At 38.5% G+C, this 27,530-nt stretch overlaps 1 protein-coding gene across 2 annotated transcripts; it reads left to right on the top strand.

Annotated features, from left to right (window-relative positions):
* The first annotated feature begins 385 nt into the window (after positions 1–385).
* Positions 386–25,254, top strand: PFAS (phosphoribosylformylglycinamidine synthase). 2 transcript variants are annotated; one of them, XM_051995726.1, is made up of 28 exons: positions 386–580; positions 3,994–4,157; positions 6,878–7,013; positions 8,753–8,858; positions 11,889–12,078; positions 12,219–12,324; positions 12,894–13,034; positions 13,161–13,285; positions 13,518–13,646; positions 14,263–14,394; positions 15,047–15,175; positions 15,838–15,911; positions 15,992–16,148; positions 16,489–16,550; positions 16,815–16,976; positions 17,717–17,842; positions 17,997–18,128; positions 18,552–18,782; positions 19,062–19,242; positions 19,394–19,477; positions 19,890–20,045; positions 20,268–20,387; positions 20,593–20,738; positions 20,835–21,042; positions 22,186–22,274; positions 22,389–22,503; positions 23,391–23,714; positions 24,584–25,254. In XM_051995726.1, exons 2-28 carry the CDS (start codon positions 4,016–4,018, stop codon positions 24,889–24,891), a joined length of 4,011 nt encoding a protein of 1,336 aa, XP_051851686.1. In that variant the 5' UTR covers positions 386–580; positions 3,994–4,015; the 3' UTR covers positions 24,892–25,254. The 2 variants fall into 2 exon arrangements, with proteins under 2 accessions (XP_051851686.1, XP_051851685.1); XM_051995725.1 differs by having other exon boundaries at positions 387–580; positions 22,183–22,274.
* The last annotated feature ends 2,276 nt before the right edge of the window (positions 25,255–27,530 follow it).

Here is a 27,530-nt window from a genome sequence, read left to right as displayed (position 1 = left end):
CCCTTTCGGTTTCAAATAACGTGTCTACTAATTTAAACACTCCTCTGGCAAGAATGTACAATCAAATCTTTCCAGGATCATCTATGAGTCAGTGAACTTCTTGATAAGATATTTTGAGTTTTTAACATTAAGTGGTTATTTGAGCCGAGGCAAATCACTTAAACTTTGCTTGCCTCGGTTTCCCTATTGATAAAATAGAGGATAAGAAATAATACCTTCAGAATTGCTGAGAATAAAAATGAGATATTTGTACAGCTCTTTGCAAACCCAAATCGCTATATAAATGCTACACATGATTATGAAACAGAAAAAAAATATTATGCTGAATATCAGCATAAGTAATAAAGGCCAAAAGCCTCCAGAGCTCCATGGGGAAGAGGGGAGAAGAGCGTGGGGGTAAGGGAGGGCTAGCAGGGGGCGGGGTTAGGGGAACCTGTCACGAGACACACAGAAAGAGCGCGAGACACACAGAAAGAGCGTTCCCGCCGTTCTTGAGTCCCGCCTCCCACCCAGAGTTTAAGAGCACCCGGCTTCTGCGTGGGCAAGCCCGGGCCTCAACATTTGCCGAACTTCATTCTGCGTGAGTAAAATTTATTTGTCTTTCCCCTACCTCGCTTTACGCCTTTCCTCTCCTTTCCCCGCAAATCTCTGAGGCTTTCCCTGTTTGCGCTAAATTCTGGGGTACTGGGCTTCGGACACTCTTGCAAGGACGGAGTAGTCACGGGGAGCTGGTGCATTTGCTTAGCCCCTTTGGCCCACGTACTTGACCCTGATAGTTCCATTAAGTGCGCAGGCGCGGCAGTCCTTTGCCGTAAACACGTGTGTTTACCCTGCGGAATAGAAAGGGGTTGGCGAGCTCTTGCTGCCGCCGCTGCTCCTAAATCATTCTTCCTTTGGTGCTGTAAGTGCTGAGTAACTTGCATCGATATTTGGCACTTTAGGGATGGTAGGGTTCTGAATGGGGTCCTGACCACTCCTAACTCTTGCCCCGTAAAAAAAATACACACACACACACACACACACACACACACACACACAATTACATTGTTGAGGGAAAAGCAGGACAAAGCTAGGTCCCAGGGTATCTCCAGGGAGGCTCCTGGAGGAAGTGGCTTTTGAGATGGCCTTCAGTGGTCTTTATAAAAAGGTTTTCTAGTAGACTCTTTGAAAAATAAGAAATAAACATGTTGAAACAGCAAGCTGATTCTTCTCAGGTACTCCCCAGTAGTGGATTGTATATCCAATGCACAGACAATAATCCCAGGACTAGTTTAATTGGAAGTTAGTTTCTCAGTAAATAAATTTTTAGCTATTATGAGCTCATTATTAAGACGTAGAGGATTTGTGTTCTTTTCAGGAGAGGGAGCATCTCTATTGTAAGATATAGGTTAAAAGCATCTTTTTTAGAGAGTGTGGAATCCAATTCTTTCATTTTGCAGCAGACCACATTGATGGATTAAATGTCTTGCCCAAGAAGACGGGTAAAAAACTACAGAACTAGGGATACAAATCCCACATCTTCTCATTCCAAATCCAGTGTTATCACACTTCTTTCTATCTAGGGTCTGTTAGAGCACTGAAAAGGCAATGGGTAATACAAACTTAAAAGACAACAGTGTTTTTCTTTTAAAAATGTTGGTCTTTTGTTTAACATCACTGTCATTGCCGTTGTCATTACTTCCTTTCTTCTACATCTTCTCCTTCCATAATCAATTCTTATAAAAAAGGAGGAAAAACATGTTTGGAAAATTAACTGACTTAGCAGCCAGTTAAGCTGTCCCACACATCCATAGTTCCCTTGTTCTCTAAAAGCTTAGTTTCAAGTGAAAAAGTGGAACACTGAGAAATGGTTACAGCGGAAAGAGTCCTTTCTGGTTTGGGATTTAAATCTTGACTTTGCCACTTTACTAGTGGGACTTAATGAAATTCTCATCATTAAAACAAGGGGGAATGGATCAGATAACCTCTAAAGTAGATCCTTTCTAGCCCAGAATCTGTGACTCTTATCATGTATAATTAATGCCCAATAAGTGGTACAGGTATTTGGTATTATTTGAGTTCATAAAAGGAAGCTGCCACAATGACTGAGGTGATCAGCAGATGGTGGTACTGAAACTGGGGCTTTGAAGGATGTGATAGGATTTGTTATTTAGGGAAAAGGTAGCCTTCTAGGTGGGAGCAGCAATACAGAGGAATTAAAATCACAAACTGATTGGAGCATAGTGCTCACTTTGAAAAGGAGTGGGAAATAATAGGTAGAGGAGATTGGGAAGCTAGTGAAGAGGTCTTTTGAGTAAGAAGTAAGGTAGTATTTCTGTGACAACACATTAAGACTTAAAACAGAAGCATTACCCATGGAACCTCTGTTTCTCAAATTTATTGTCTCTCCCTGACTTTTTCCTTTCCCCCAAAGCATTTAATTCCATGGATTCAATTGGATGTGAGTGGAAAAGGGACCCTTTCCCTCAAACCTTAAAATTCTGTCATGCCAGTACTGCTCTTTCAATCTCTCTGCTTCTGAACCTTTTCCTTGAGGAACTTGAAGCCTAATTTTATTTTATTTTATTTTTATTTTCTGAAATTTTAAATTTTATTTTTCCCACTTACATATAAAAATATTTGAGATTCATTTTTTAAATGACTTCCAAATTTTCTCCCTCCCTCTCCTCTTTTTTTTTTTTTTAAATAACTTTTTATTGACAGAACCCATGCCAGGGTAATTTTTTACAGCATTATCCCTTGCACTCACTTCTGTTCTGATTTTTCCCCCCCCCCCCCCCCCATGGCATGTTAAATAGGTTACAGTATATCCTAGATACAATATATGTGTGCAGAATCGAACAGTTCTCTTGTTACAAGGGGGAATTGGATTCAGAAGATATAAATAACCTGGGAAGAAAAACAAAAATGCAAGCAGTTTATATTCATTTCCCAGTGTTCTTTCTTTGGATGTAGCTGCTTCTGTCTATCCTTGTTCAGTTGAAACTGAATTAGCTCTCTTTATCGAAGAGATCCACTTCCATCAGAATACATCCTCATACAGTATTGTTGTTGAGATATATAATGATCTCCTGGTTCTGCTCATTTCACTTAGCATCAGTTCATGTAAGTCTCGCCAGTCCTCTCTGTATTCATTCTGCTGGTCATTCCTTACAGAACAATAATATTCCATAATGTTCATATACCACAATTTACTCAACTATTCTCCAATTGATGGGCATCCATTCATTTTCCAGTTTCTAGACACTACAAACAGGGCTGCTACAAACATTTTGGCACATACAGGTCCCTTTCCCTTCTTTAGTATTTCTTTGGGATATAAGCCCAGTAGAAACACTGCTGGATCAAAGGGTATGCACAGTTTGATAACTTTTTGAGCATAGTTCCAAATTGCTCTCCAGAATGGCTGGATATGTTCACAATTCCACCAACAATGTATCAGTGTCCCTGTTTTCCCACATCCCCTCCAACATTCCACATTATCTTTCCCTGTCATTCTAGCCAATCTGACAGGTGTGTAGAGGTATCTCAGAGTTGTCTTAATTTGTATTTCTTTGATTAATAATGATTTGGAGCATATTTTCATATGTCTATAAATAGTTTAATTTCTTTGTCTGAGAATTGTCTGTTCATATCCTTTGACCATTTATCAATTGGAGAATGGTTTGATTTCTTATAAATTAGAGTCAATTCTCCATATATTTTGGAAATGAGGCCTTTATCAGAACCTTTGACTGTAAAAATGTTTTCCCAGTTTATTGTTTCCCTTCTAATCTTGTCTGCATTTGTTTTGTTTATACAAAAACTTTTCAATTTGTTATAATCAAAATTTTCTATTTTGTGGTCAGTAGTGATCTCTAGTTCTTCTTTGGTCATAAATTCCTCCCTCTTCCACAGATCTGAGAGGTAAACTATCCTATGCTTTGAAGTCTAATTTTAAAAGAAGATATAACAAGGAGAAATCAGCTTTATACAATTTTTGCTTTGTTACAGATTTTCAGGTATATGTGTGCAGATGTCTCAGGTACTTCGCTTCTATGTCCGTTCTTCTGGTCATGAGGGAGCAGCTTCTGGGTACAGCCAGAGGAAACTCAAGGGGAAGCTGACTGAGCTACTGGGAATAGAGACAGAACTGTGTTATAATGTGAATTGGACAGGTAATGGGTCTAGATGCTTACCTGGGTTGTCAGGAGAGAATCTGGGAAGATTGTAAAAGTCATTTAACTCTTTCATGTTATGAATGAAGAAACCAAACTGGAGGGTGAGTCAAGTCAAAACAGAAAGTTCGCCTTGACCCCAGGGACTCAGATGGTTTAAAAAAAGTTACCCTATGGGTGTCAAAAAGCATCCAGTATATAAATTCTTGCTCAGTCAGAATTAAAAGTAGATTTGAGAGCTTTAAAAAAATTTATTTTTACAAACTTTTATTATCTCTCCCTTCTTGTCCCCTCTTGTTGATCAACAGTAGCAGCAACAATTCATTTGATAAAATAAACGGTCAAATATCAATGGAATTAATTTAAAAAAAAATAGAAAGGAAGATTTCAAAGTACCAGATCTAAATTCTTTGGTAAGCTCAGAAAAGTATTTCAGAGGAACAGTAAACACAGTAGTAATACTAATTATAATATTCTTTGACAGATGTAAAAATTTAAGCTTTTGGGATAAGTTCACTATTTGGCAAAAATTGTTGGAAAGACTGAAAAGCAGTATGCACAAATGGTCTATAGGCCAATCTCTTACAACATTTACCAAATTAAAGTCAAAATATATACATAATCTGAATACAAATGGAGATAGAAATAATTACATTAGAAGAACATGGAATATATTGTCTATTAGATTTATGGATAGGGAAATAATTTTTGAGGAAGTGAGGTAGAGAGCATTGCCATATGTAAAATGGATAATCTTGATTAAACTAAACTAAAAAGATTTTGCATAAATAAAACCAAAGAAACAGGATTAGGAGCAAAACAGAAAATTGGGGGGGGGGAGGAGAAGGGGATTTCACAACTATCAAATTAGCTAAAAAACGATAGAAGGAAAATGACAAATATTGGAGGGGATATGGAAAAGTTGTGACAGTAACACACCATTGATGGAACTGAATTTTTCCAATCATTTTGGAGGATAATCTGCAATTATGCCTGAAGAGTTATAAAACTGTATATTCTTAGAACTTGCAATACTACTATTAGATCTTTTCCCCAAGATTAATCAGGGAAAATGAAAAAGAACCTATATGTTCTAATATATTTATAGGAGTTCACTTTGTTGAAGCAAAGAGAGGATGCCATCAGTTGGGAAATGCCCCAAAGGAAAACATGAAAATAATGAGCAGTTTTTTTTTCCAAAAATGGCTAGATCAATTATAGTTTCATCAGTTGAATCAATGTATCTGATTTCTCATAGCTACACCAACTTTTTTTTTTCCTATTATCTTTGCCAGTCTGATAGCTTTTAGGTAGAATCTTAAAATATTTTAATTTGCAGTTTTCTAATTATTAGTGATTGTTTCATACTATAATATATAGATTGGATTTCTTTCTTTGAAAATTGTCTGTTCAATCCATTAATGTTCATATTCATTTACCTATTGGGGAATGGTTCTTAGTCTTATAAATTAGAAGTATCTCCTGCATATGAGATCTTTGTTAGAGAAACTTGATGCCAAGATTTTTTTCCTTCGAATCTTAACAGCATTAGATTTATTTGTGTAAAAACATTTTAATTTTAAATAATCAGAATTGGCCATTTAAACTTGGGAGATCCTCAGTCATTTGTTTAGTCATGAACTCTTGATAGCCATATCATATTTCTATCCAAAGATCTGAAAGATAATTAATTTATTGCTTGCTCTTTCGGTATGCTTATGACAAGACTATCTAAGTCATTATTCATTTGGAGGTTATCTTTGTATATCATGTGAGATGTTGGTCTTTAACTAATTTCTGCCATGCTACTCTTCAATTTTTCTAGCAGTTTTTGTTAGATTGTGAATATTTATCCCAGGTTAGTGACTTTTTTTTTAGTTTTATTTGATTTTTCTGTACAATTTCTACAAAAATAACATTCATTTAAAAAATATTTTCTGTAGAGCATTTTCATGAATTATTCACAATGTTAATTTCATGTATTAACAGTTATTTCTAATAAATTAGTGGTATCATTTGCAATACTAATTTGGTTTATGATTACAAATCCACGTCATCTCCATTGTAACTGTCAGCTGTTTTCAGTGGTTTCTTAAAATGACAGACAATAAAAAAGCTATACAAACAAATATACAAAGCATGGAATTAATAGAATAAATAAAATGGGAACTGGACTTTCTTAGTCAAGTTATCCCAGTTTTCATTTACAGTATGAATAGAAAGTTGGAATGGGGGATGACAATTGAAAACTCTTTATAATTGCAGGATTGAGTAAACAAAATATTTGGCTTTTGGCAATTGTCTCTCTTTGGGCCTGAGACTTATTGTCTAAAACTGAGATGCAGAGCTAACCTGTGTTGTTAGATTTCTTCATCCTGGAGTTTCCTGTGCCAATGAAATCATAAGTTTAATCCATATTTTATTAATTTTCAAGGGCTATCTGAGAAGCTCATAAAAATGTCTTCCTAATTTATATGGGAATGGGGGAGAGTTTATGTATTTAATTAAGTCCATATATTTAATGACATTTCTTTCAACAACTTAAAACAAAGCTTGCTTTTAATGTTTTATGTTTTAACATTTAACAACAAAATTCCAATTATTGAGATTTAATTAAACACAAAATTGGAAATTATAATCTTGCATTATATTAAGGCAGTACCAGGGACTAAGGGTCAAGATGCCTGCCTAAGGTCCTACCTTCTTTACTTTTTCCACAGCTGAGTCCCTTCCAAACCCCCAGGAGACAAAAAAGTTGGAATGGTTGTTTGGATGTCCTTTGGAGTCGGATGATGTGGCAAGAGAGTCCTGGCTTTTGCCAGGTCCCAATGATGTAATACTTGAGGTGGGACCCAGGTGAGTTTGATCCTTATATAAATGATCTCTTATTATTCTGTCTTCTGCTAGCATTCACATTACCTTTGCTTCTGCTGTTTCTACTTCTTGGGATATTTTTTGCCTGTTTCTTTCTCCCCTTTCCTGCAGAGAATATATTCAAACTTATCCTATTCCTTTATGGTAGCATCAACAATCTCCTAGATTTTCAATGAAGAAACTGAGGAAGGAATAACAGCTCTATGAGCTCTCAGGGATGTTGGCTTCCATTGACTCTAGGCCAGAAGTCATCTGTTTTCAGAAAAGGAGAGCCAGGAGCAATTAGAGAATAGTTTTTTAAAAATGCTTACTATATGCAAGATATAGAACTAAACACAGAGTATACAAATAAAAGTGCAACAAACTGCCTTCAAAAGGATGTTATTTTGCAATTAGAATACTAACTTGTACCAAAATTGAAGGCTTCCATCAAGGTAATACTTCACATACATTTCTGATATTGACATCATCAGAAGATGTTTCCTGAAATTCAATATAACAAATAGCTGACATTTACATTGGTATTTTATGTTATATAAATTAATTTACCCTTATTAACTGACTCAGTTCTAACAAAAATGCCCACATTTTAGAGATGAGGAAATTAGTCTCAGAGAAGTTAAATGACTGTCAACTAGTGTGTAGTGACTATAGGACTCAGGTTTATAATTGAGATCTGACCAAAAGTCTCATTCTCAGAAACAACCCATCATCAGATATCAGTCAATGTGTTGCATCTCAAACTGAATGGCTTTTAAAGGGACTCCTGATGGGAATATTGATTTGTCAACAAGATCAAGTGTTTACTATTTACCAGAAACTGTGCTTAAGTTCTGGGGATATAATGACAAGAATAAAACAGCCTTATATCCTTAAGAAATTTACATTTTATCTGGAGAAACAAGAAAGAGAGAGAGAGAGAGAGAGAGTGAGTGTGTGTGTGTGTCCATCCCTATATATTTGTGTGAATATTTATGTACCAGACCTAGAGGCAAGAAGATCTGAGTTCAAATAGAGACTCAGACTAGCTGTGTGACCCTGGGCAAGTCACTCAACTCAGTTTGCCTCAGGTTCCTATTTGTAAAATGAGCTAGAAGGAAATTTATCCTTATTCAATTGTATATCTGTTCCAGGTAATGTTAACCAGAAGAGAAGTGGTCTATATGGAATCTAGAATAGGGAAAGCCAAAGTAAGATATTAGCAGTAAACCTCTAACCTGGTTATTCTTGTTCTAATGATGAGTGAAGTTCTCGACAGAAACATTTTTAAGATTCCCGCATTGCTTGGTAGACTTAGCTGTTAGTAATATCCAACTCCCTTTCTGTGAATTTTTGTTTATCCAACAGCCCTATGATTTATGATTCTGAGTGACTTCTACCTGGAAGGAATATTTTGTACCATTATAATGAATGAATTAACATTCCTGTTTATGTGAAGTTTTCTTATAACTTTGGTTAGTATGAATTGGGTTTCCATCATATGATCACTTCTGGTGGGCTAACAAAGTGTCTAAACCTGAGCGTTTAGACTAAACTAAAAGAATAAAAAGAAAAAAAATGATTTTTAGTTGGACAAAAGGGGGTGCAAAGTGAAATGTGTGTGTTAAGTGGTAAGGACAAAGGCCAGAAAATTGTCATATTGGAGAGGTCCTAAATTCATGGGAACCTAGAAATAACTTGCCTTCAGTAGTCCTTCATTGTCTTTTTTCAACTTCTCCTAGATTGAACTTTTCTAGCCCAGCATCTACCAACATTGTGTCCGTGTGTTGGGCAGCTGGACTGAAGGCTGTGGATCGTGTAGAGACAACCCGGCGCTATCGACTCACTGTAAGAAAATAAAGGCTTTGAACAGAGAACTAATGGCAGGAAGTTTGGGGGAGGAAAATTATGAGGAGAAGATAAAATTATTGAAATAATTTGGTGTAGTAGGAAGAGAGCCTGGGTTAAGGTGAGAGGGTGCAAATTGTACTACTTATTTCTATCTCAATGTCTTGCTGTATTTCTCTTTCTCTCTTGTTTTGTCTGTGTGTGTGTGTGTTTTATTAGACTTAATTTTGGGGAACATTACACTTTAAATTTTGAACTGCCTCTCCACTCTTCATTAACACATACATGTGTATGTATGTATGTGTGTAAAACCATTCTATGCTTACTTTTTTCTCTGGAAGTGGATAGATCTTACATCATAGATCCTTTATAGTTAATTGAAGCATTTATAATACTCAGAATAACTTATCTATTCATACTTCATAGTTCATTGTTTGAACAATATTTCTGTTGTATCAAATAATTCTCTTGGTTCTGCTAATTCATTTTTCATTATTTCATGCAAATATTTCCATGTTTTTATAAAATGTTCCTCATTTCTTTTTTTTTTTTTTAAATAACTTTTTATTGACAGAACCCATGCCAGGGTAATTTTTTACAGCATTATCCCTTGCACTCACTTCTGTTCCGATTTTTCCCCTCCCTCCCTCTACTCTCTCCCCCAGATGGCAAGCAGTCCTTTATATGTTAAATAGGTTACAGTATATCCTAGATACACTATATATGTGCAGAACGAACAGTTCTCTTTTTGCACAGGGAGAATTGGATTCAGAAGGTATAAATAAATGGGAAGAAAAACAAAAATGCAAGCAGTTTATATTCATTTCCCAGTGTTCTTTCTTTGGGGGTAGCTGCTTCTGTCCATCCTTGATCAATTGAAACTGAATTAGCACTCTTTATCGAAGAGATCCACTTCCATCAGAATACATCCTCAAACAGTATTGTTGTTGAGATATATGTTGAGATATATGATCTCCTGGTTCTGCTCATTTCACTTAGCATCAGTTCATGTAAGTCTCGCCAGTCTTCTCTGTATTCATCCTGCTGGTCATTCCTTACAGAACAATATTCCATAACGTTCTTATACCACAATTTACTCAACCATTCTCCAATTGATGGGCATCCATTCATTTTCCAGCTTCTAGCCACTACAAACAGGGCTGCCACAAACATTTTGGCACATACAAGTCCCTTTTCCTTCTTTAGTATCTCTTTGGGGTATAAGCCCAGTAGAAACACTGCTGGATCAAAGGGTATGCACAGCTTGATAACTTTTTGAGCATAGCTCCAAATTGCTCTCCAGAATGGCTGGATGTGTTCACAATTCCACCAACAATGTATCAGTGTCCCTGTTTTCCCACATCCCCTCCAACATTCTGCATTATCTTTCCCTGTCATTCTAGCCAATCTGACAGGTGTGTAGTGGTATCTCAGAGTTGTCTTAATTTGCATTTCTCTGATTAATAATGATTTGGAGCATATTTTCATATGTCTATAAATAGTTTCAATTTCTTCGTCTGAGAATTGTCTGTTCATATCCTTTGACTATCAATTGGAGAATGGTTTGATTTCTTATAGATTAGAGTCAATTCTCTATATATTTTGGAAATGAGGCCTTTATCAGAACCTTTGGCTGTAAAAATGTTTTCCCAATTTATTGTTTCCCTTCTAATCTTGTCTGCATTTGTTTTGTTTATACAAAAACTTTTCAATTTGATATAATCAAATTTTCTATTTTGTGATCAATAGTGATCTCTAGTTCTTTTTTGGTCATAAATTCCTCCCTCTTCCACAGGTCTGAGAGGTAAACTATCCTATGCTCTTCCAATTTATTTATAATCTCATTTTTTATGCCTAGGTCATGAACCTATTTTGACCTTATCTTGGTGTATGGTGTTAAGTGTGGGTCAATGCCTAGTTTCTGCCATACTAATTTCCAATTTTCTCAGCAATTTTTGTCAAATAATGTGTTCTTATCCCCAAAACTGGGATCTTTGGGTTTGTCAAACACTAGATTATTAAAGTTATTGGCTGTTTTGTCCTTTGAACCTAACCTATTCCATTGATCAACTAGTCTATTTCTTAGCCAATACCAGATGGTTTTAGTAACTGCTGCTTTATAATATAATTTTAGATCTGGTACAGCTAAGCCACCTTCATTTGATTTTTTTTCATTAATTCCCTTGAAATTCTTGACCTTTTGTTTTTCCATATGAACTTTGTTGTTATTTTTTCTATGTCATCAAAGTAGTTTTTTGGGAGTTTGATTGGTATAACACTAAATAAATAGATTAGTTTAGGTCCTCATTTCTTATAGCACAGCTGTATTCTATCATATTCATATACCCAACTTATTTAGCCATTCCCCAATTAATAGGCATCCCCTCAACTTCTAGTTTTTTGCCACAAAGAGAGTGCTCTAAATATTTTAGAACATACAGATTCATTTCCTTTTTCTCTGATCACCTATACAGACCTGTAGTGGTATTGCTGAGGCAAAAGAATAGATCCGGTTTTAAAACCCTTTGGGCATAATTCCCAATTGCTTTACAAAATAGTTGGATCACTTCAGTTCTGCTAACATCTCTTCCATCATTTTAGTCAGTCTGATATATCTATGAAATGATACTTCAAAGTAGTTTTAATTTGCATTTTTCTAATCGATAATATTTAGAGCTTTTTTTCCCCCACATATAGTCTTGATTTCTTTATTGAAAAACTGCCTCTTCATATTTTTTAACCACTTTTAAATTGAGGAATGTTTATATTTTTATAAGTTTGACAAAGTTCTCTTATTTTTGAAACATGAGACCTTCATCTGAGAAACTGTCTATAAAATTTTTCCCCCAATTACCTATTTTGCTTCTATTTTTACAACATTGGTTTTATTTGTGTAATCAATCCATTTTTACTTCTCACAATGATTTATATATTTTGTTTCTTCATAAATTCTTTTCCTATTCATGAATCTTATATGTTCCATTGTTCTTACTCTCATTGTTTATCTTGTTCTCTCCTTGGTTCTTTCAGTTTACCTCTGCCCCATCAGCTGAGGAGAAAGCTATTGCTTTAGCAACTATCCATGATCAGATGACGGAGCAATGCTTCCCCAGACCTATTCAGAGCTTCTTTACAGAGAATCCCCCTGCCTCCTGCAATGGTCTCATTGACATCCTGGCTGAGGGAAGAATTGCTCTGGAGAAGGCCAATAAAGAACTAGGTTTGTATCCTGGGTGAGACCTAGGCATTAGGGAAACCCAAGGAGACCTGAGGAGAATCAGGGAGAGAGAGAAGGAAAATGAGGGTGGGCAGGAAGTTTTGGCTTCTAGGAGTTACAGCAGTCTGTATTCTGATCCTTAGGTTTGGCCATGGACTCCTGGGACCTGGACTTTTACACCCATTGCTTTCAGGAACTGAAACGTAATCCCAGCATAGTGGAGGCCTTTGACCTAGCTCAGTCCAATAGGTAAAATTAATCGGGACTCTTGTAGTTTGTAAGGGAAAGGTAAGGTTTGGTTTGTCACTTGCTTGGTTTTCTTCTTTGAACTTCTGTGTCTAGCACTGCTATTTCACTTCTGAGTTCTTGATGTTAAGAGGATGGGCTCTAAGAGAGAAGCCTTCCTTTAAGAAAACCCCCGTTTGTACTAATGGTGTATCTGGGTGATAACCCGTTCAAGAATGGCATTCTCTAAAAAGGTTGCAGATGAGTAGCTCTCTTCACAGTGAAGGGACAGCATTATAAAAATATATATTCTTCCATAATAAGCATTGAAGAAGTATTAAATTGAGGTTGGGGGTGAGGTGGAGGAGATGATACGTATAATTGAAAATTAACCAAAAAAAAAACAACTTAAAAACCATGTTTAGTGTTTAACCCCTTTCTAAGTTGATTGGCTGATGGGATGTGTCAGATTTTACATTACAAAATAAGACCTTATCAAGGACTTGAATTGAAAAGTGTTGGAAAGTTGTTCAGATTCCTCATTATATTGTCCACCTTCCTGACATAATTCTCCCCTGTGTTATCTCCTGTAGTGAACATAGTCGTCACTGGTTCTTCAAGGGTCGACTTTGGGTTGATGGGCAAGAACTGGAGCACTCGTTGTTCGATGCCATAATGAGTACCCAGGCAACCTCTAACCCCAACAATGTCATTAAATTTTGTGACAACAGCAGGTAAGGGCTAAGACTAGGGCAAACCAGATGTTCCAACTTCAGCTCTTTGAGACTGAAGTTTAGAGCAGAGGACCTGAGGCTTTACCATCAATTAAGAATTGTGCCTGATGCTTTTTATGTTGTCAGTGGTATCCAGGGGCGAGAAGTACAGTCCCTATGCCCTGAGGACCCTTCCAAGCCTAGCCGTTTTCAGGAACAGACGGGGATAAGACATGTCATCTTCACAGCAGAGACTCACAATTTCCCCACTGGTGAGCTAGGAGTCAGGGGCAGAAAGCCTTGGGGACTTGGAGTTCTGAATCCCTGAGACAGAAGTAGAAGTTAGGAGAGGATTGTGGTTTGGGAGTAGATTATTTCCTAAAGGGAATGAAAACTATAAGGAGAAGAGGAAACTGGATTCAGAATTCCTTAAAAGACTTTGAAAAGGCTTGTTTATTTCTGTCTTAGTCGCTGTGTCTCCCCTTTGTCTCTTCCATGCTCTAGGTGTTGCTCCTTTCAGTGGCGCTACTACAGGAACTGGTGGCCGTATCCGAGATGTACAGTGTACAGGCCGAGGGGCCCATGTCGTGGCTGGCACTGCTGGTTATTGCTTTGGCAATCTGCATGTCCCAGGTCTCTTCCAAATAAAAATCTTATTGTACTTAATAGATCCTCTGTTGTGATAGGGACTGTTTCCTTTAGCTGAGGGAATGATTTGTCCCCTACCAGGCTACATGGAAAGTTCTTGAGCTGGTAGTCTTGATACTGGTGCTTATTCTGTAGTATCCTGTAGTTTCGTTATACAGGATATCCCAGAAGTCTAAGCTATCAAAGTTAATAGGAAACTAATGTTTTATTATTAAAGTTTTAATTGCTTAAGATTGCACTAAGATTTTAGAAACACCCTGTATTACACTATTAGCCTGTGGCTCAAATCCATATTCTATTTGAAATAGGAGTTTTTCATAATGAGAAAATCATGATTTCCTTTCCAAATGAACATTCTTAGTAAAGCAGTGCTCTGGAAAGATTGGGGTGAGGCATAGGGGTCAGCATAGGGGTGAGGTATCCTTAAATCTCTCCTCTCTTCAGTCAGCCAGGCTCTCAAGATAGTTCATAGAGCCTACAAATGGTCTGAGTAATCTTATTGAATCTTGCTGATCCATCTGATTCTCATCTTGTTTTCATGTGCCAGGTAACCTCTGCCTAAGTCTCACAAGTATCCTTTCCTCCCTGTAAACTCTCCCAGGTTATAGTTTACCCTGGGAAGATCCAAACTTCCATTATCCAAGGAATTTTGCTCATCCTCTTGAAGTTGCAATTGAAGCAAGCAATGGAGCCTCTGATTATGGAAACAAGTTTGGAGAACCAGTTCTGGCAGGTGAGGCTAATGGACAGGGTCTTATTTATCATCTGCCCTTCAGAAAAGTATAGGGTGAGATGAGAGTTAGATTTCTAGGTTCTGGAGGGGAAGAGACAAGAGTTGAGGACTGAATGCTCTATGTGGTCATAGCTAGAATTTATGTGGCACTTTTAAGTTCACAGCATATATATATATATATTATATATATATATATATTTTTTTTTTAAATAATTTTTTATTGATAGAACCCATGCCAGGGTAAATTTTTTTTTTTTTACAGCATTATCCCTTGCATTCACTTTTGTTCCTATTTTTCCCCTCCCTCCCTCCACCCCCTCCCCTAGATGGCAAGCAGTCCTTTACATGTTGAATAGGTTACAGTTATATATATATTTTCATTTGATTTTTGCAGCTAACCCATAGCACAGGTGCTACATGAATTATCCCCATTTTACAAATAAGTTAAGAGCCTTAGCAAGGCTGGTCCTCAAGCACATAGCTAATAAGTAGTTGGAGGGAGACATGAAGCCACAATCTTACTGTCTTGATGTACCAATGTTGCTTCCTTTGCACTATGAACCATGTATCTTCCTCAGAAGATTGAGGGCTTACCTTAGGAATGCTGAGGAGTAAAAGTCTTCATTCCCCTTTGGATATCTCTTCCATCTAGGCTTTGCCCGGTCTCTGGGGCTCTGTCTCCCAAATGGGCAGCGGCGGGAATGGATCAAGCCAATCATGTTTACTGGCGGTATTGGATCCATAAATGCTGAGCATGTGAATAAGGAAGTCCCCGAACAAGGTGAGGTCCTTCCATCTCACTAGTCAGTTTCCTATATCCTACTTGAACTCTGGTGTTTTTCAAAGCCTAAGAAATGGGGGATTATCTTCCCTTACCCACTGCTGTTCTATTCTTGTGGCAAGATGCCACTTTCATTACATATTTCCTTCCTTCTTTATAGTGGATAGAGAACCAGTTGTGGAGGCAGAAAGAACTAGGTCCAAGTCTTTCCTCCGACATATAATGAAGTATGACCATAAATCAGAGAAGTTCTTTGTGACCATAAATTGAAGAGATAGTGCTAATCTGCATTGGTGGTGGAAGTATCTTACTGGGAATTCCTTATGCTGATAAAATCACAGGCATAGATACCCACACCACAAAAAGAAAAATTTAAAGTTTTTTAAAAATGTAATCTCTTTTTTCCAATAAACAATTTTTAACCTTTTAATTATTTTTTTTTGATGAAGTTTATATATAACCAGTCATACAAAACATGAAAAGTTAAATTTTTTAATAAACACTTATTACTTGCTTGGTCCTTTCCCAGACTATAATCTTAATTTTCTTCTCCTGTATTCTTGGGCTAGAGGAAGGACTTAATTTGGAAGACTCATCTTGATGGGCTCTTGTTCTATCTTTCCATTCTCTAACTCTGTCTCATCTTACTTTATTCTTCACAGGCATGGAGGTTGTGAAAGTTGGGGGACCTGTCTATAGGATTGGGCTTGGGGGAGGAGCTGCTTCATCCATCCAAGTGAGTAGAAGGAGAAAGCTGTGGGCTGGATACCAGGGTGCACAAGGACTAAGATCTCTGACCTTGTTGGCCCCAAACAGGTTCAAGGAGACAATGCTAGTGAACTAGATTTAGGGGCAGTGCAACGGGGTGACCCTGAGATGGAACAGAAGATGAACCGGGTGATCCGAGCCTGTGTGGAGGCACCTGGAGGGAATCCTATCTGTAGCCTTCATGATCAAGGAGCTGGTGGTAATGGTGAGGAACTATGAGATGGGACCCAGAACCTTTTTTCCCAACACAACCCCACTAGACAGGGTTAAGGAGGTATTTTTATAACCAGCAAACCATCTTCTCCCACTATCACACAACACTGGCTTTCGTCCCTTCCAGATAAAAATTCTAATTCCCTAAAGGGAATGGGAACTATGGTAGTTAGTGGAATGGTAGGGAGAATGGAAATGAAATTGAAATTAAAGACTTCTTGTCCAGGCATTTCCCACCCCCAGAATAAGATTAGGTAAGTAAAATTAGATCTGAAATTGTCACCCTTCAGTCTAAGTGGTTTGTCTCAATCTCATCTCACCCATTCTCCTAGGAAATGTCCTGAAGGAACTAAGTGATCCAGCTGGAGCCAGGATCTACACCAGCTGCTTTCAAGTATGTCATTCCACACCCTGAAGTTCTATTGTGCCTTGAAGAAGTCCATGTCATACATATACTCCCTATAGTATGTATATATATATATATATATATATATATATATATATATATCTCCACCTCCAGGAATTGCAAGAAATATGAGGGAGTCAAGAGAAGAAACGACTCTTATCTTTCTGACTTGAGGTCATTCTGCTTTAGTTATCAAGGGCCATCTGACCATCTTTTATTTTTCTTCTGACCTTCTCCAATGTGTTTTTTCAGTTGGGAGACCCAACACTGAATGCCCTGGAAATCTGGGGAGCTGAGTACCAGGAATCAAATGCCCTGCTTACAAGATCTTCTCATAAGGATTTCATGAAACAAGTTTGCTCTCGAGAACGATGTCCAGTCTGCTTTGTTGGAACCATCACGGGAGATGGACGGGTGAGAAGTCCAGAAAATCAGGAATGGTGATGATCAGGAAGGAAGAATGGATCAGTCTTTTGATGGACAGGATGGATAGGACATTAGCAAGAGCAGCTAATTTAGTGCGGTGGACGTTGGACCTGAAGTCCGGAAGACTCATCTCCCTTAGTTCAAATCAGACCTCAGATAGCTTATTAGCTATGTTAAGCCCCACTTAACTCTGTCTGCCTCAGTTTCCTTATCAGTAAAATGAGCTGGAGAAAGAAATGGTAAATCAATCCAGTATCTTTGCCAAGAAAACCTCCAAAGGGATCACAAAGAATAGGACATGACTGAACAATAAGACCTAAAAGAAGCATAGTAAAAATTGCACAAGTTGGGGATAGAAGGGTAGGGGATGTTGGACCTGAAATCATGAAGACCTGAGTTCAAATTTTGTCTCAGACACTAAATTAGCTATGAGCCCCTAGGCAAGACACTTCACTTCTCAGCTTCAGTTTTCTTTCAATAAAATACATATATCAAAAAGTTGTGATAATACATGTATGACTCTTTGTAAAATTTAAAGTGCTACATAAATCAATTATTGATGGGAATGTGTTTGGGAAACAGGTGAAATGTAATTGTATATAAGTATGTGGGCAGCAAAGAATAAGAAGAGAGAATAGAATGGGTAATGGGAATAGAATATGGATTTAGTGAGTAGAAATCTGATCTCTTTGTGGAGTTTACTTATCTTTGTCTTTGTCTCTATCTAGATTGTATTAGTAGAAGACCGGAAATGTTTTGTGGGCAAACAAGATCATGGGGGCAGGTCTTCTGTTCTTCCTTCAACTCCTGTGGACTTGAAATTGGACTGGGTACTCGGGAAGATGCCCAGAAAGGTCTGATGTTGGAATGATTGAGGACTTCTTCCCATGCCTCTCAACTTTTTGTAACCTCAGATGCCTTTTCACCCCAAACTAATCCCACCTTGTGTCTTGAATCCATGCTTGGTTTCCTGACCTTGATCTTCACTACCCTGTATTTCTCTTCCAGGATTTCTTTCTTGAGAGAGTTCCCTGCGTCCTGCAGTCCCTGGTTCTGCCCCCTGCATTAAGTGTCCTTCAGGCTCTGGATCGGGTCCTGCGGCTGCCTGCTGTGGCTAGCAAGCGCTACTTAACTAACAAGGTACTCCTTCCTCCCCACCCCATTTCAAGATCATCTTTGATACAGTTACAAGATAACTGAGCTTTATCCAGTTCTTCAAACTTGGTTACTTTCTCCAGCATAGCGGGAAGGAAGGGGACAGGATGAAGAAGGTTTGGGAGTTAGTGGTGGGATTTTATCAGAGGGACAGTCTTCACCAGTTCTTCTATATCATCCTTAGGGCCCAGATGCTGATCATTATCTGAGGCTTCCAGCACCAGGGACTTCACTTAGTTCTATCTGCCTGCTCTCTTTACAGATGTCTCATATTCTTACTTTCTTAAGGACCACATAATTTTTCTTTATACCTCTCGTGAATCACAGCTCTCTCTTCCTAGATATGTGTGAATGTTGTGTCTCAGTATCTGAACACTCATTCTCAGTTTATGAACATTCATTCCACAGGTGGACCGGTCAGTGGGTGGACTAGTGGCTCAGCAGCAGTGTGTGGGACCACTCCACACGCCTCTTGCTGATGTGGCAGTGGTGGCATTGAGTCACAGGGAACTAGTGGGAGCAGCCACAGCTCTAGGAGAACAGCCAATCAAAAGCCTGCTGGACCCAGGAGTGGCTGCTCGCCTGGCTGTAGCTGAAGCCCTCACCAATCTAGTGTTTGCACAGATCACTGATCTTCGGGTGAGATTCTAGATCTGCTTCTGATTCCCAAACTTTCCTGACTATCTCAGTCCCATTACCTTTCACTGCCATATCCTCACCATGACCTTTATTCCGCTTTTCTTTTTCCTTCACCTGTTTACTCACTCTTCTAGCCTTTTATTTCTCTGGCACTTGGTGTTTCTCTACAAATACCAACTACCTGGACCTTATATCCCTGTTTCAGTTTGCCTCCTTTTCACTCTTCTCTCATATCTCTGGTTTCTCTGACCTTCACATGTCATTTCTTGTCTCACTCAGGATGTGAAGTGCAGTGGAAATTGGATGTGGCCAGCTAAGCTCCCTGGGGACGGAGTGACTCTGGTGGATGCCTGTGTGGCCATGGTAGATGTCATGCATGCCCTGGGAGTGGCAGTGGATGGTGGCAAGGACTCACTCAGCATGGCTGCTCGTGTTGGAAATGAAACCGTGAGGGCTCCTGGTGAGATGGGACTGCTTTAATGGGATAATGGAGGGATAGGAAAAGCTAGAAAGGCCAGCAAAGTCAAAGAAAGGGGTATTATAATGAATGCCAGCTGAAATACTGGGTTAGTGTGAGAAGCTGAACTCATCCATGTTTTTTCTTATACTAGGATCTCTAGTTATTTCAGCCTATGCTGTTTGCCCAGACATAATGGCCACTGTGACTCCAGACCTCAAGAACCCTGGAGGGCAAGGTATCACTCCCTTTCCTGGAAGATCAGAGGTTAGGCAGGTCATCCTTCTTTCAATGACCCTTGACTTACACATCTGGAAAATGGGGAAGGAAAACTGGTACATCCTGAGAGTTATGGTCTTTGAAGAATCTTCATGCATATTGCCGACACACATAAAGATGTAGTAAGTTCAGGACATAACTCAGTGGATAGAGAGCTGACTTTGAAGCCATGAAGACCTGACATGTGGCTGCGAGACCCTGCTTCTCTGTTCTGGCAGTACTTTGCATGTTGCAGAAAAGATGCCAATAAGAAAGGAAACATCCTTATTTAGGAGTTCTTTACACAAATGAAATCCCAAGTCCAGCTTTATGTCCCATTCCCTGTTTGGTTTTCTCTTGTTCCTTGCCCTCAAACTTCCTTAATTTTCCAGGACGTCTTTTATATGTGCCTCTGAGTCCTGGGCAGCACCGACTGGGGGGCACAGCCCTGGCTCAGTGCTTCTCCCAACTTGGGACGGAGCCTCCCAACTTGGATGTTCCTGAAAATCTTGTTTGGGCCTTCAATGTTACCCAGGGGCTGCTAAAAGGTGAGCCATAGGGACCATAAGAATCAGGGATGTATATATGGGCCTGGCCCATAGTATAATGAGGATGGACACTTTTTTTTTCTCTCCGGGGTCTGTTACCACTTTCTCATTCTATCTCATTTAAACTGTTTTTTTGCCTGACTTTCATTGTCAGGCGAATGGTGAAATGTAGAAAGAAACCAAAAGAGTCAGACTGATGAACTCTTACTCTTTCTTCCTTAGATCATCTCCTAAGTTCTGGCCATGATGTGAGTGACGGAGGTCTCATTACGTGTATCCTGGAGATGGCATTTGCTGGGAACTGTGGGATAGAAGTGGATTTGCCTTTTTCTGGGGCTGATGGTGAGAGATGAATCTCAAGTGTCTCAAAGTTTAGCCTCTAACTTTTCCTATTTTTCTTCTCCATCAACTTAAGATTGATTTTTCTCATATTTCACAGAATTTGAGCATATAGATAGCCAATCCCTATTCCTTTTAGTTCTACTGATCCTCTGTTTCCTATTTCATGCCATCAATCTTTCCCCCATTATGCTCTTGCTTCTTCCAGTGCTACCAGTGTTGTTTGCAGAGGAACTGGGCCTGGTACTTGAGGTGCAAGAGCTAGATGAGGCTCAGGTGCAGAAATGCTATCAGGATGCTGGCCTAACCTGCCTTTCCATAGGCCGCACAGCTGGGTATGGTCCTCATGCCAGGGTAAGAATTTGGGAAGGAACTGGGCAAGCTTGAGTTCTGGGACTTATAGGCAGGACGACTCTTATCCTTTCCATCTCTCTCATTCATTCTTCCCAGGTTCAGGTGGCAGTGAATGGAACAATTGTTTTAGAGGAGACAGTGGGGCAGTTACGAGCATTATGGGAGGAGACAAGTTTCCAGTTGGAGCGGTTGCAGGCTGAACCAAACTGTGTGAATGAGGAGGAAACTGGATTGAGAGAACGGAAAGGACCTTGCTACCGCTTACCACCTTTTCCTACTGAAATCTCTGTGCCCCATGAACCTGGTGAGATTAGGACCTGAATGCCCAGCTTCTTGGGGGAAGAAGAAAGATCAAAGAAATTTGGGAGATAAGGATTAGATGGTTGGCCTGCTACATTCAGGGAGTTGGGGTGGTGGTGGTAGAGGTGATAGTGGATAATCAGATTCCTTTTTTTTTTTAATAACTTTTTATTGATAGAACCCATGCCAGGGTAATTGTTTACAGTATTATCCCTTGCATTCACTTCTGTTCTGATTTTTCCCCTCCCTCCTTCCACCCCCTCCCCCAGATGGCAAGCAGTCCTTTTCATGTTGAATAGGTTACAGTAGATCCTAGATACAATATATGTGTGCAGAACCGAACAGTTTTCTTGTTGCACAGGGAGAATTGGATTCAGAAGGTATAAATAAATAGGAAGAAAAACAAAAATGCAAGCAGTTTATATTCATTTCCCAGTGTTCTTTCTTTGGGGGTAGCTGCTTCTGTCCATCCTTGATCAATTGAAACTGAATTAGCTCTCTTTATCGAAGAGATCCATTTCCATCAGAATACATCCTCAAACAGTATTGTTGTTGAGATATATGGTTGAGATATATGTTGAGGTATATAATGATCTCCTGGTTCTGCTCATTTCACTTAGCATCAGTTCATGTAAGTCTTGCCAGTCCTCTCTGTATTCATCCTGCTGGTCATTCCTTACAGAACAATATTCCATAATATTCTTATACCACAATTTACTCAACCATTCTCCAATTGATGGGCATCCATTCATTTTCCAGTTTCTAGCCACTCTAAACAGGGCTTCCACAAACATTTTGGCACATACAGGTCCCTTTCCCTTCTTTAGTATCTCTTTGGGGTATAAGCCCAGTAGAAACACTGCTGGATCAAAGGGTATTATGCACAGTTTGATAACTTTTTGAGCATAGTTCCAAATTGTTCTCCAGAATGGCTGGATGTAGTCACAATTCTACTAACAATGTATCAGTGTCCCTGCTTTCCCACATCCCCTCCAACATTCCACATTATCTTTCCCTGTCACTCTAGCCAATCTGACAGGTGTGTAGTGGTATCTCAGAGTTGTCTTAATTTGCATTTCTCTGATTAATAATGGATAATCAGATTCCTTAATCAATCTTTGAGATTTTTTGCCTTTCTACTCAGGAGGCCCTGCCCCTCGAGTTGCCATACTGCGTGAAGAAGGGAGCAATGGAGATCGAGAGATGGCAGATGCTTTTCACATGGCTGGGTTTGAAGTAAGCAGAGAAACAAAAGTACTTTGTTCCCATAGATTGAAATAGTTGAAAACTAGAGGTACCAGTCCTAGGAGTGTTAATTTTTAATGACTCTTACCCTCATACCTTCTTCAGGTTTGGGATGTGACAATGCAGGATCTTTGCTCTCAGGCCATTGGACTGGACACTTTTCAAGGTGTGGCCTTTGTTGGTGGCTTCAGCTATGCAGATGTTCTTGGCTCTGCAAAAGGTTGGTTTTTTTAATTCTAGCTTCCTTCTGCTAGGGACCAGAGATTCCTCCCTGTCCTCATTTGAAGTTCCTTTAGCATAAAAGATCTTTTTTTTCTAGCCCTTGTCAGTTCTTAAAGGATCCAGTCTTCTTTGTAGTGAACTTTTCATTTGAGTGAAAGTGAAGTATAGTATAGTATAGTATAGTATAGTATAGTATAGTATAGTATAGTATAGTATAGGGGTGTGTATGTGTGTATGTGTGTGTGTGTGTATAGGGCAGATAAACTCATGTCTTCTGCCTGCTTTCAGTAAGTTTTTTTACGTGAATTAAAGAATTAAATTATTTATAATTTATAATATATAAATTAAGGAATTTTTTTGGATAATATTTTCCCCCAAATACATATAAAAACCATTTTAAACATTTTTAAACATTCATTTTAAAATTTTGAGTTCCAAATTTTCTCCCTCCTTTACCTTCCTTCCCTAAGATGGTAAGCAGTTTGGCCATTCATTTTCAGTCATATATTAATCTTAGTTATGTTGTGAAAGAAGACAAATATCCACAGGGGGGAAAAATCCCATGGGGAAAAAAAGGAAGTGAAAAACAAGAGGCTTCAATATACATATATGGAGTAGCATTTTTCATCATAAGTCCTTTGGAATTGTCTTTGGTCACTGTATTGTGAAAAGTAGCTTAATCATGGTGCAATATGCAATATTGCTGTTACTGTGTACATTGTTCCCCTGGTTCAGCTAACTTCACTTTGCATCAATTTCCAGGTTTTTCCAAAATCAGCTTACTCGTAATTTATTATAGAACAATACAGCAAGCATGAATATTTTCTTATACAAAGCTTTCATCTCCTTTCCCTAATGCTTCACTTTCTCAAACTTCATCTCCAGGCTGGGCAGCAGCTGTGACATTCAATGTCCATGCTAGTATGGAGTTGCAACGCTTTCGTAGGCGAACAGATACCTTTAGCCTGGGGGTGTGTAATGGCTGTCAGCTGTTGGCTCTCCTTGGCTGGGTTGGGAGAGACCCTAATGAAGATGAGAAAGACCCTATTCCAAACACTTCTCCCACTCAGCCTGGTCTTCTCCTCCGAGCTAACATTTCTGGCCGATTTGAGTCAAGATGGGCTACAGTTCGTATAGGACCTGGGCCAGCCCTGATGCTTCAAGGAATGGAGGGTGGAGTGCTGCCAGTATGGAGTGCCCATGGAGAAGGTAAAAGTGATTATAGGGTGGGTAGAATGAAGATGTTAGGATAGATGAGACCCCAGGAAATAAGAATTGGGGCTAGTAGAAGAAATCTAGATATATGATAGGGTATATATGATAGATATCGTCAAAGAAAAAAAGACTTGGATAAAGAAGTTGAAGTGTTTGTAGAAAAATGAGAATCATGGTAGGCGAGCTTATTAAAAAGAAAGGGAGGGGAGGAGGTGGGAAGGGAGGGAGAAAAATTTGGAACACAGGTGTTTGCAAGGGTAAATGTTGAAAACTTTTTGCATATATTTTGAAAAGAAAGCTATTTAAAAAATTACTACAAGTAAAAAAAAATTTAGAACTATACTAAAATGTGGTGCCTCATGAAGTGACACATTTCCCATCATTCCAATGATATTAGAATAAGCAAGTTAAAACATATGGAGGTAATTATTACTTTGTGTTGAGATAGGTGACTTTTTGCCTTTAAGATTTCATGATTATTTTATATACATATACATACACACACATACACATACACACACACACACCTTGTTTACCTTAGAATTAGTAGAGAAATGTAGAGAGTATGTAGAGAGTAGAGAGTATGTTCTCTTTAAAAAAAAGGGGGGGAAGGCAGAAAATAGAAGGTAGACTGGGGAAAGAATAGTGAGATCTAAGTCAGAAACAGTAGAATTAGGAAGGCAAATAACCAAGCAAGGAGAAGTTCCAAAGATGGGGCAGCGATGGATTGGACTCCCAGAACAACAATAAGCTTTTCGGAGTACAGAAGCATGCAGCTTCCAAAATAGAGAAGTTGATTTTAGTGCAGGGGAATCAGTGGATAATAGTGCTCTGTATTGATGCTTGTGCTCTGGTTTCTATAGGTTATATGGCTTTCTCATCCTCTGAACTCCAGGCTCACCTGGAAGCAAAGGGCTTGATCCCACTCCATTGGGTAGATGATGATGGAAACCCTACTGAGCACTACCCTTTGAATCCTAATGGATCTCCAGGTGGTGTGGCTGGTGTCTGTTCCCAGGATGGCCGTCATCTGGCACTCATGCCCCATCCTGAGAGAGCTGTGAGGCCCTGGCAGTGGGCATGGCGACCTCCCCCATTTGACAGTCTGCCTACTTCACCTTGGCTCCAACTTTTCACTAATGCTCGACGCTGGTGCCAAGAAGGCTGTTGAGGACCAAAGAAAGTTATTGTGTGTTTCAAAAATGGAAGAACAAGAGACGGTCTTATATCTCACATCTATGGAGAAGGAAAGAGTTTATTGCTGTACTAGAGAACATGAAATGCAAAATGGATAGTTTTGTTAAATTATGAAAATGAAACCAATGCAACCAAGATTTGAACAGTTTTCAAATGAAGAACTTAAAGTTGCCCTAGTCATTGGGGCAGCTCAGTCAAGGAATGGAGAATAGAGTATCAGCCCTGAAGTCAGGAGATTCTGAGTTCAAATCTAGCCTCAGATACTTACTAGCAAGTCACTTAACTCCAGTTGCCTCAAAAAAAAATTAAAGCCATTTCTATCTAGCCATATGAAAAATGCTCTAGATCACTATTTATTAGAGAAATGCAAATTAAGACAACTCTGAGGTACACCTGTCAGATTGGCTAAGATGACAGGAAAAGATAATGATGAATGTTGGAGGGGATGTGGGAAAACTGGAACACTGATTCATTGTTGGTAGAGTTGTCAATTGATCCAGCCATTCTGGAGAGCAATTTGAAATTATGCTTGAAAAGTTGTCCATACCCTTTGATCTAGCAGTGTTTCTACTGGGCTTATATCCCAAAGAGATAATGAAACAAAGAACCCACAAGTGCAAAAAGCAGTGCTTTTGTAGTGGCAAGGAATTGGAAATCTAGTGGATGCCCATCAGCTAGGGAATGGCTGAATATAGCATATAAATGTTCTGGGATGATATTGTTCTATAAGAAATGATCAGCAAGATGATTTCAGAAAGTCCTGGAGAGACTTATGTGAATTGATGCAAAGTGTACTGAATAGAACTAAGAACATTGTACAAAATCATCTTATGTAATGATCTATGATGGATGTGGCTTTAACAATGAGGTGATTCAGGCCAATTCCAATATACTTTTGATGGAGAGAGCCATCTACATCAAGAGAAGACTATGGGGACTGAAAGTAGAGCGTAACATAGTATTTTCACCTTTTTTATTTGCTTGCTTTTTTTTTTCTTTTATCTGATTTTTCTTTTGCATATTGGATTACTTGCTATCTAGATGAGGGAGAGGAGGAAGAAAAATTTGGAACACAAGATTTTATAAGAGTGAATGAAAAGCTATTAGAAAAGCAGACTGACATCAGTTCTCTGGAATTTTCAAAGAGTTTTCAACATTCAGCCTTGCAAATTCTTGTATTCCAAATTTTTCTCCCTTTTTACCCCCTCCCCTAGATAGTAAGTAATCCAATATATATTAAACATGTGCAATTCTTCTATACATATTTCCACATTTAGATAGATTACATTTTCCTAAGTCTTTTGCAATATACACAGATCATTGTATTGCTTGGGATAGCCAAGTCATTCCCAGTTAAACATTGTATAATGTTGCTGTTACAATAATATGTTGTATAATGCATAGTGTTTTGATCCCGCTCATTTCACTTTGCATCAGTTATGAAATCATTCCCCTTGTATAGTATCATATACCAAAACTTATTTAGCTATTCCCCAATTGATGGGCATCCTTGCCAATTTCCAATTTTGCTACCATTTTAGGGGTAGAGCTGCTATATTTTGTCCAAATAGAACCTTTTTTTTTTTTTTTTTTTTTTTTTTTTGATTTCCATAGGAAATCCTTGTAATGTTATTGTACAATTTTATAACCCTTTTGGCTTAATTCCCAATTCTTTTCCAATATGGTCGGATCAATTTACAATTCCATCAATAGTGCATTAGAGCTTAATATCATGAACTTTGAGTTTGTGAATGAGACTTTTCATCTGGGAGATCTTTGGCCTCAGAAACCACTTGTTCTCATTAGGATCCCTTCTTCGCTGAATTGTAATATAGATTTAGATGCTTCAGAAGTCATTTAGTCCAATAATCCCCTAATTTTTCTAGGTTGGTGTCTTGGCAATACTCATCCTTGCGCCAGGTTTTTTTTATTTTTTTTTTCACTTTACCATCCTAGGAGAATCTGAGAATTCACAACTGAAAATGGCTAGATTTTAGAATTCATGTTATTACGAACATGGTCTAGATTTTTTTTTTTTCTGTATGATTTAACTCCTTCACAATAGGGACTTTCATGTTTTATCTTTGAATAACATTATGCTAGGGCAGCTAGGTAACATGAGGGTACTAAGGCCTTGAATCAGGAAGATCTGAGTTCAAAAACACTAATCTGTGTGACACTTGTCTCAGTTTCTTCATCTGTAAACCTGAGAAGTAGCAAACCTCCAGAATTACCAAGAAAATCTCAAATGAGGTCTTGAAGACACATTAACAGTAGTTGCCTAGTCGACATTTTTACATCATCTTCATTCCTACATATCATTTTGCCTTCCCTAGGCATCAACTGTCCCTTGAAATGGACAAAAAACAGTTCAGCAAAACTAAGCAATATATCAAGATTGCATATACAATGGCCTACATTCAGTCTCAAGTCTTAAAAAAATGGTTTTCTTCCCTCTTCTATAAGACCTTCGTGCCTTCAAGCACTAGAATTTTGTCTAACCTAGGCTGGTCTGGGTATGCTGCTGTAAGTTGGAGGCCTACCACACGGGAGGTGGTATTACTTTTGGTTTCTAGCCAGATGCTTCTCTTGTCGTTCTGCTGTATTCTTTTC

Source organism: Antechinus flavipes, chromosome 4, assembly GCF_016432865.1.
Source record: "Antechinus flavipes isolate AdamAnt ecotype Samford, QLD, Australia chromosome 4, AdamAnt_v2, whole genome shotgun sequence".
Classification (NCBI taxonomy): domain Eukaryota; kingdom Metazoa; phylum Chordata; class Mammalia; order Dasyuromorphia; family Dasyuridae; genus Antechinus; species Antechinus flavipes.
This window is presented reverse-complemented; position numbering and strand designations above follow the sequence as displayed.

Coding starts and splice junctions, on each gene's coding strand:
- PFAS (XM_051995725.1), top strand. CDS start 4,016: ATGTCTCAGGTACTTCGCTTCTATGTCCGTTCTTCTGGTCATGAGGGA. Junction 15,912..15,991: donor GAGCTGCTTCATCCATCCAA/GTGAGTAGAAGG, acceptor GGCCCCAAACAG/GTTCAAGGAGACAATGCTAG. Junction 21,043..22,182: donor CTCTGTGCCCCATGAACCTG/GTGAGATTAGGA, acceptor CTTTCTACTCAG/GAGGCCCTGCCCCTCGAGTT.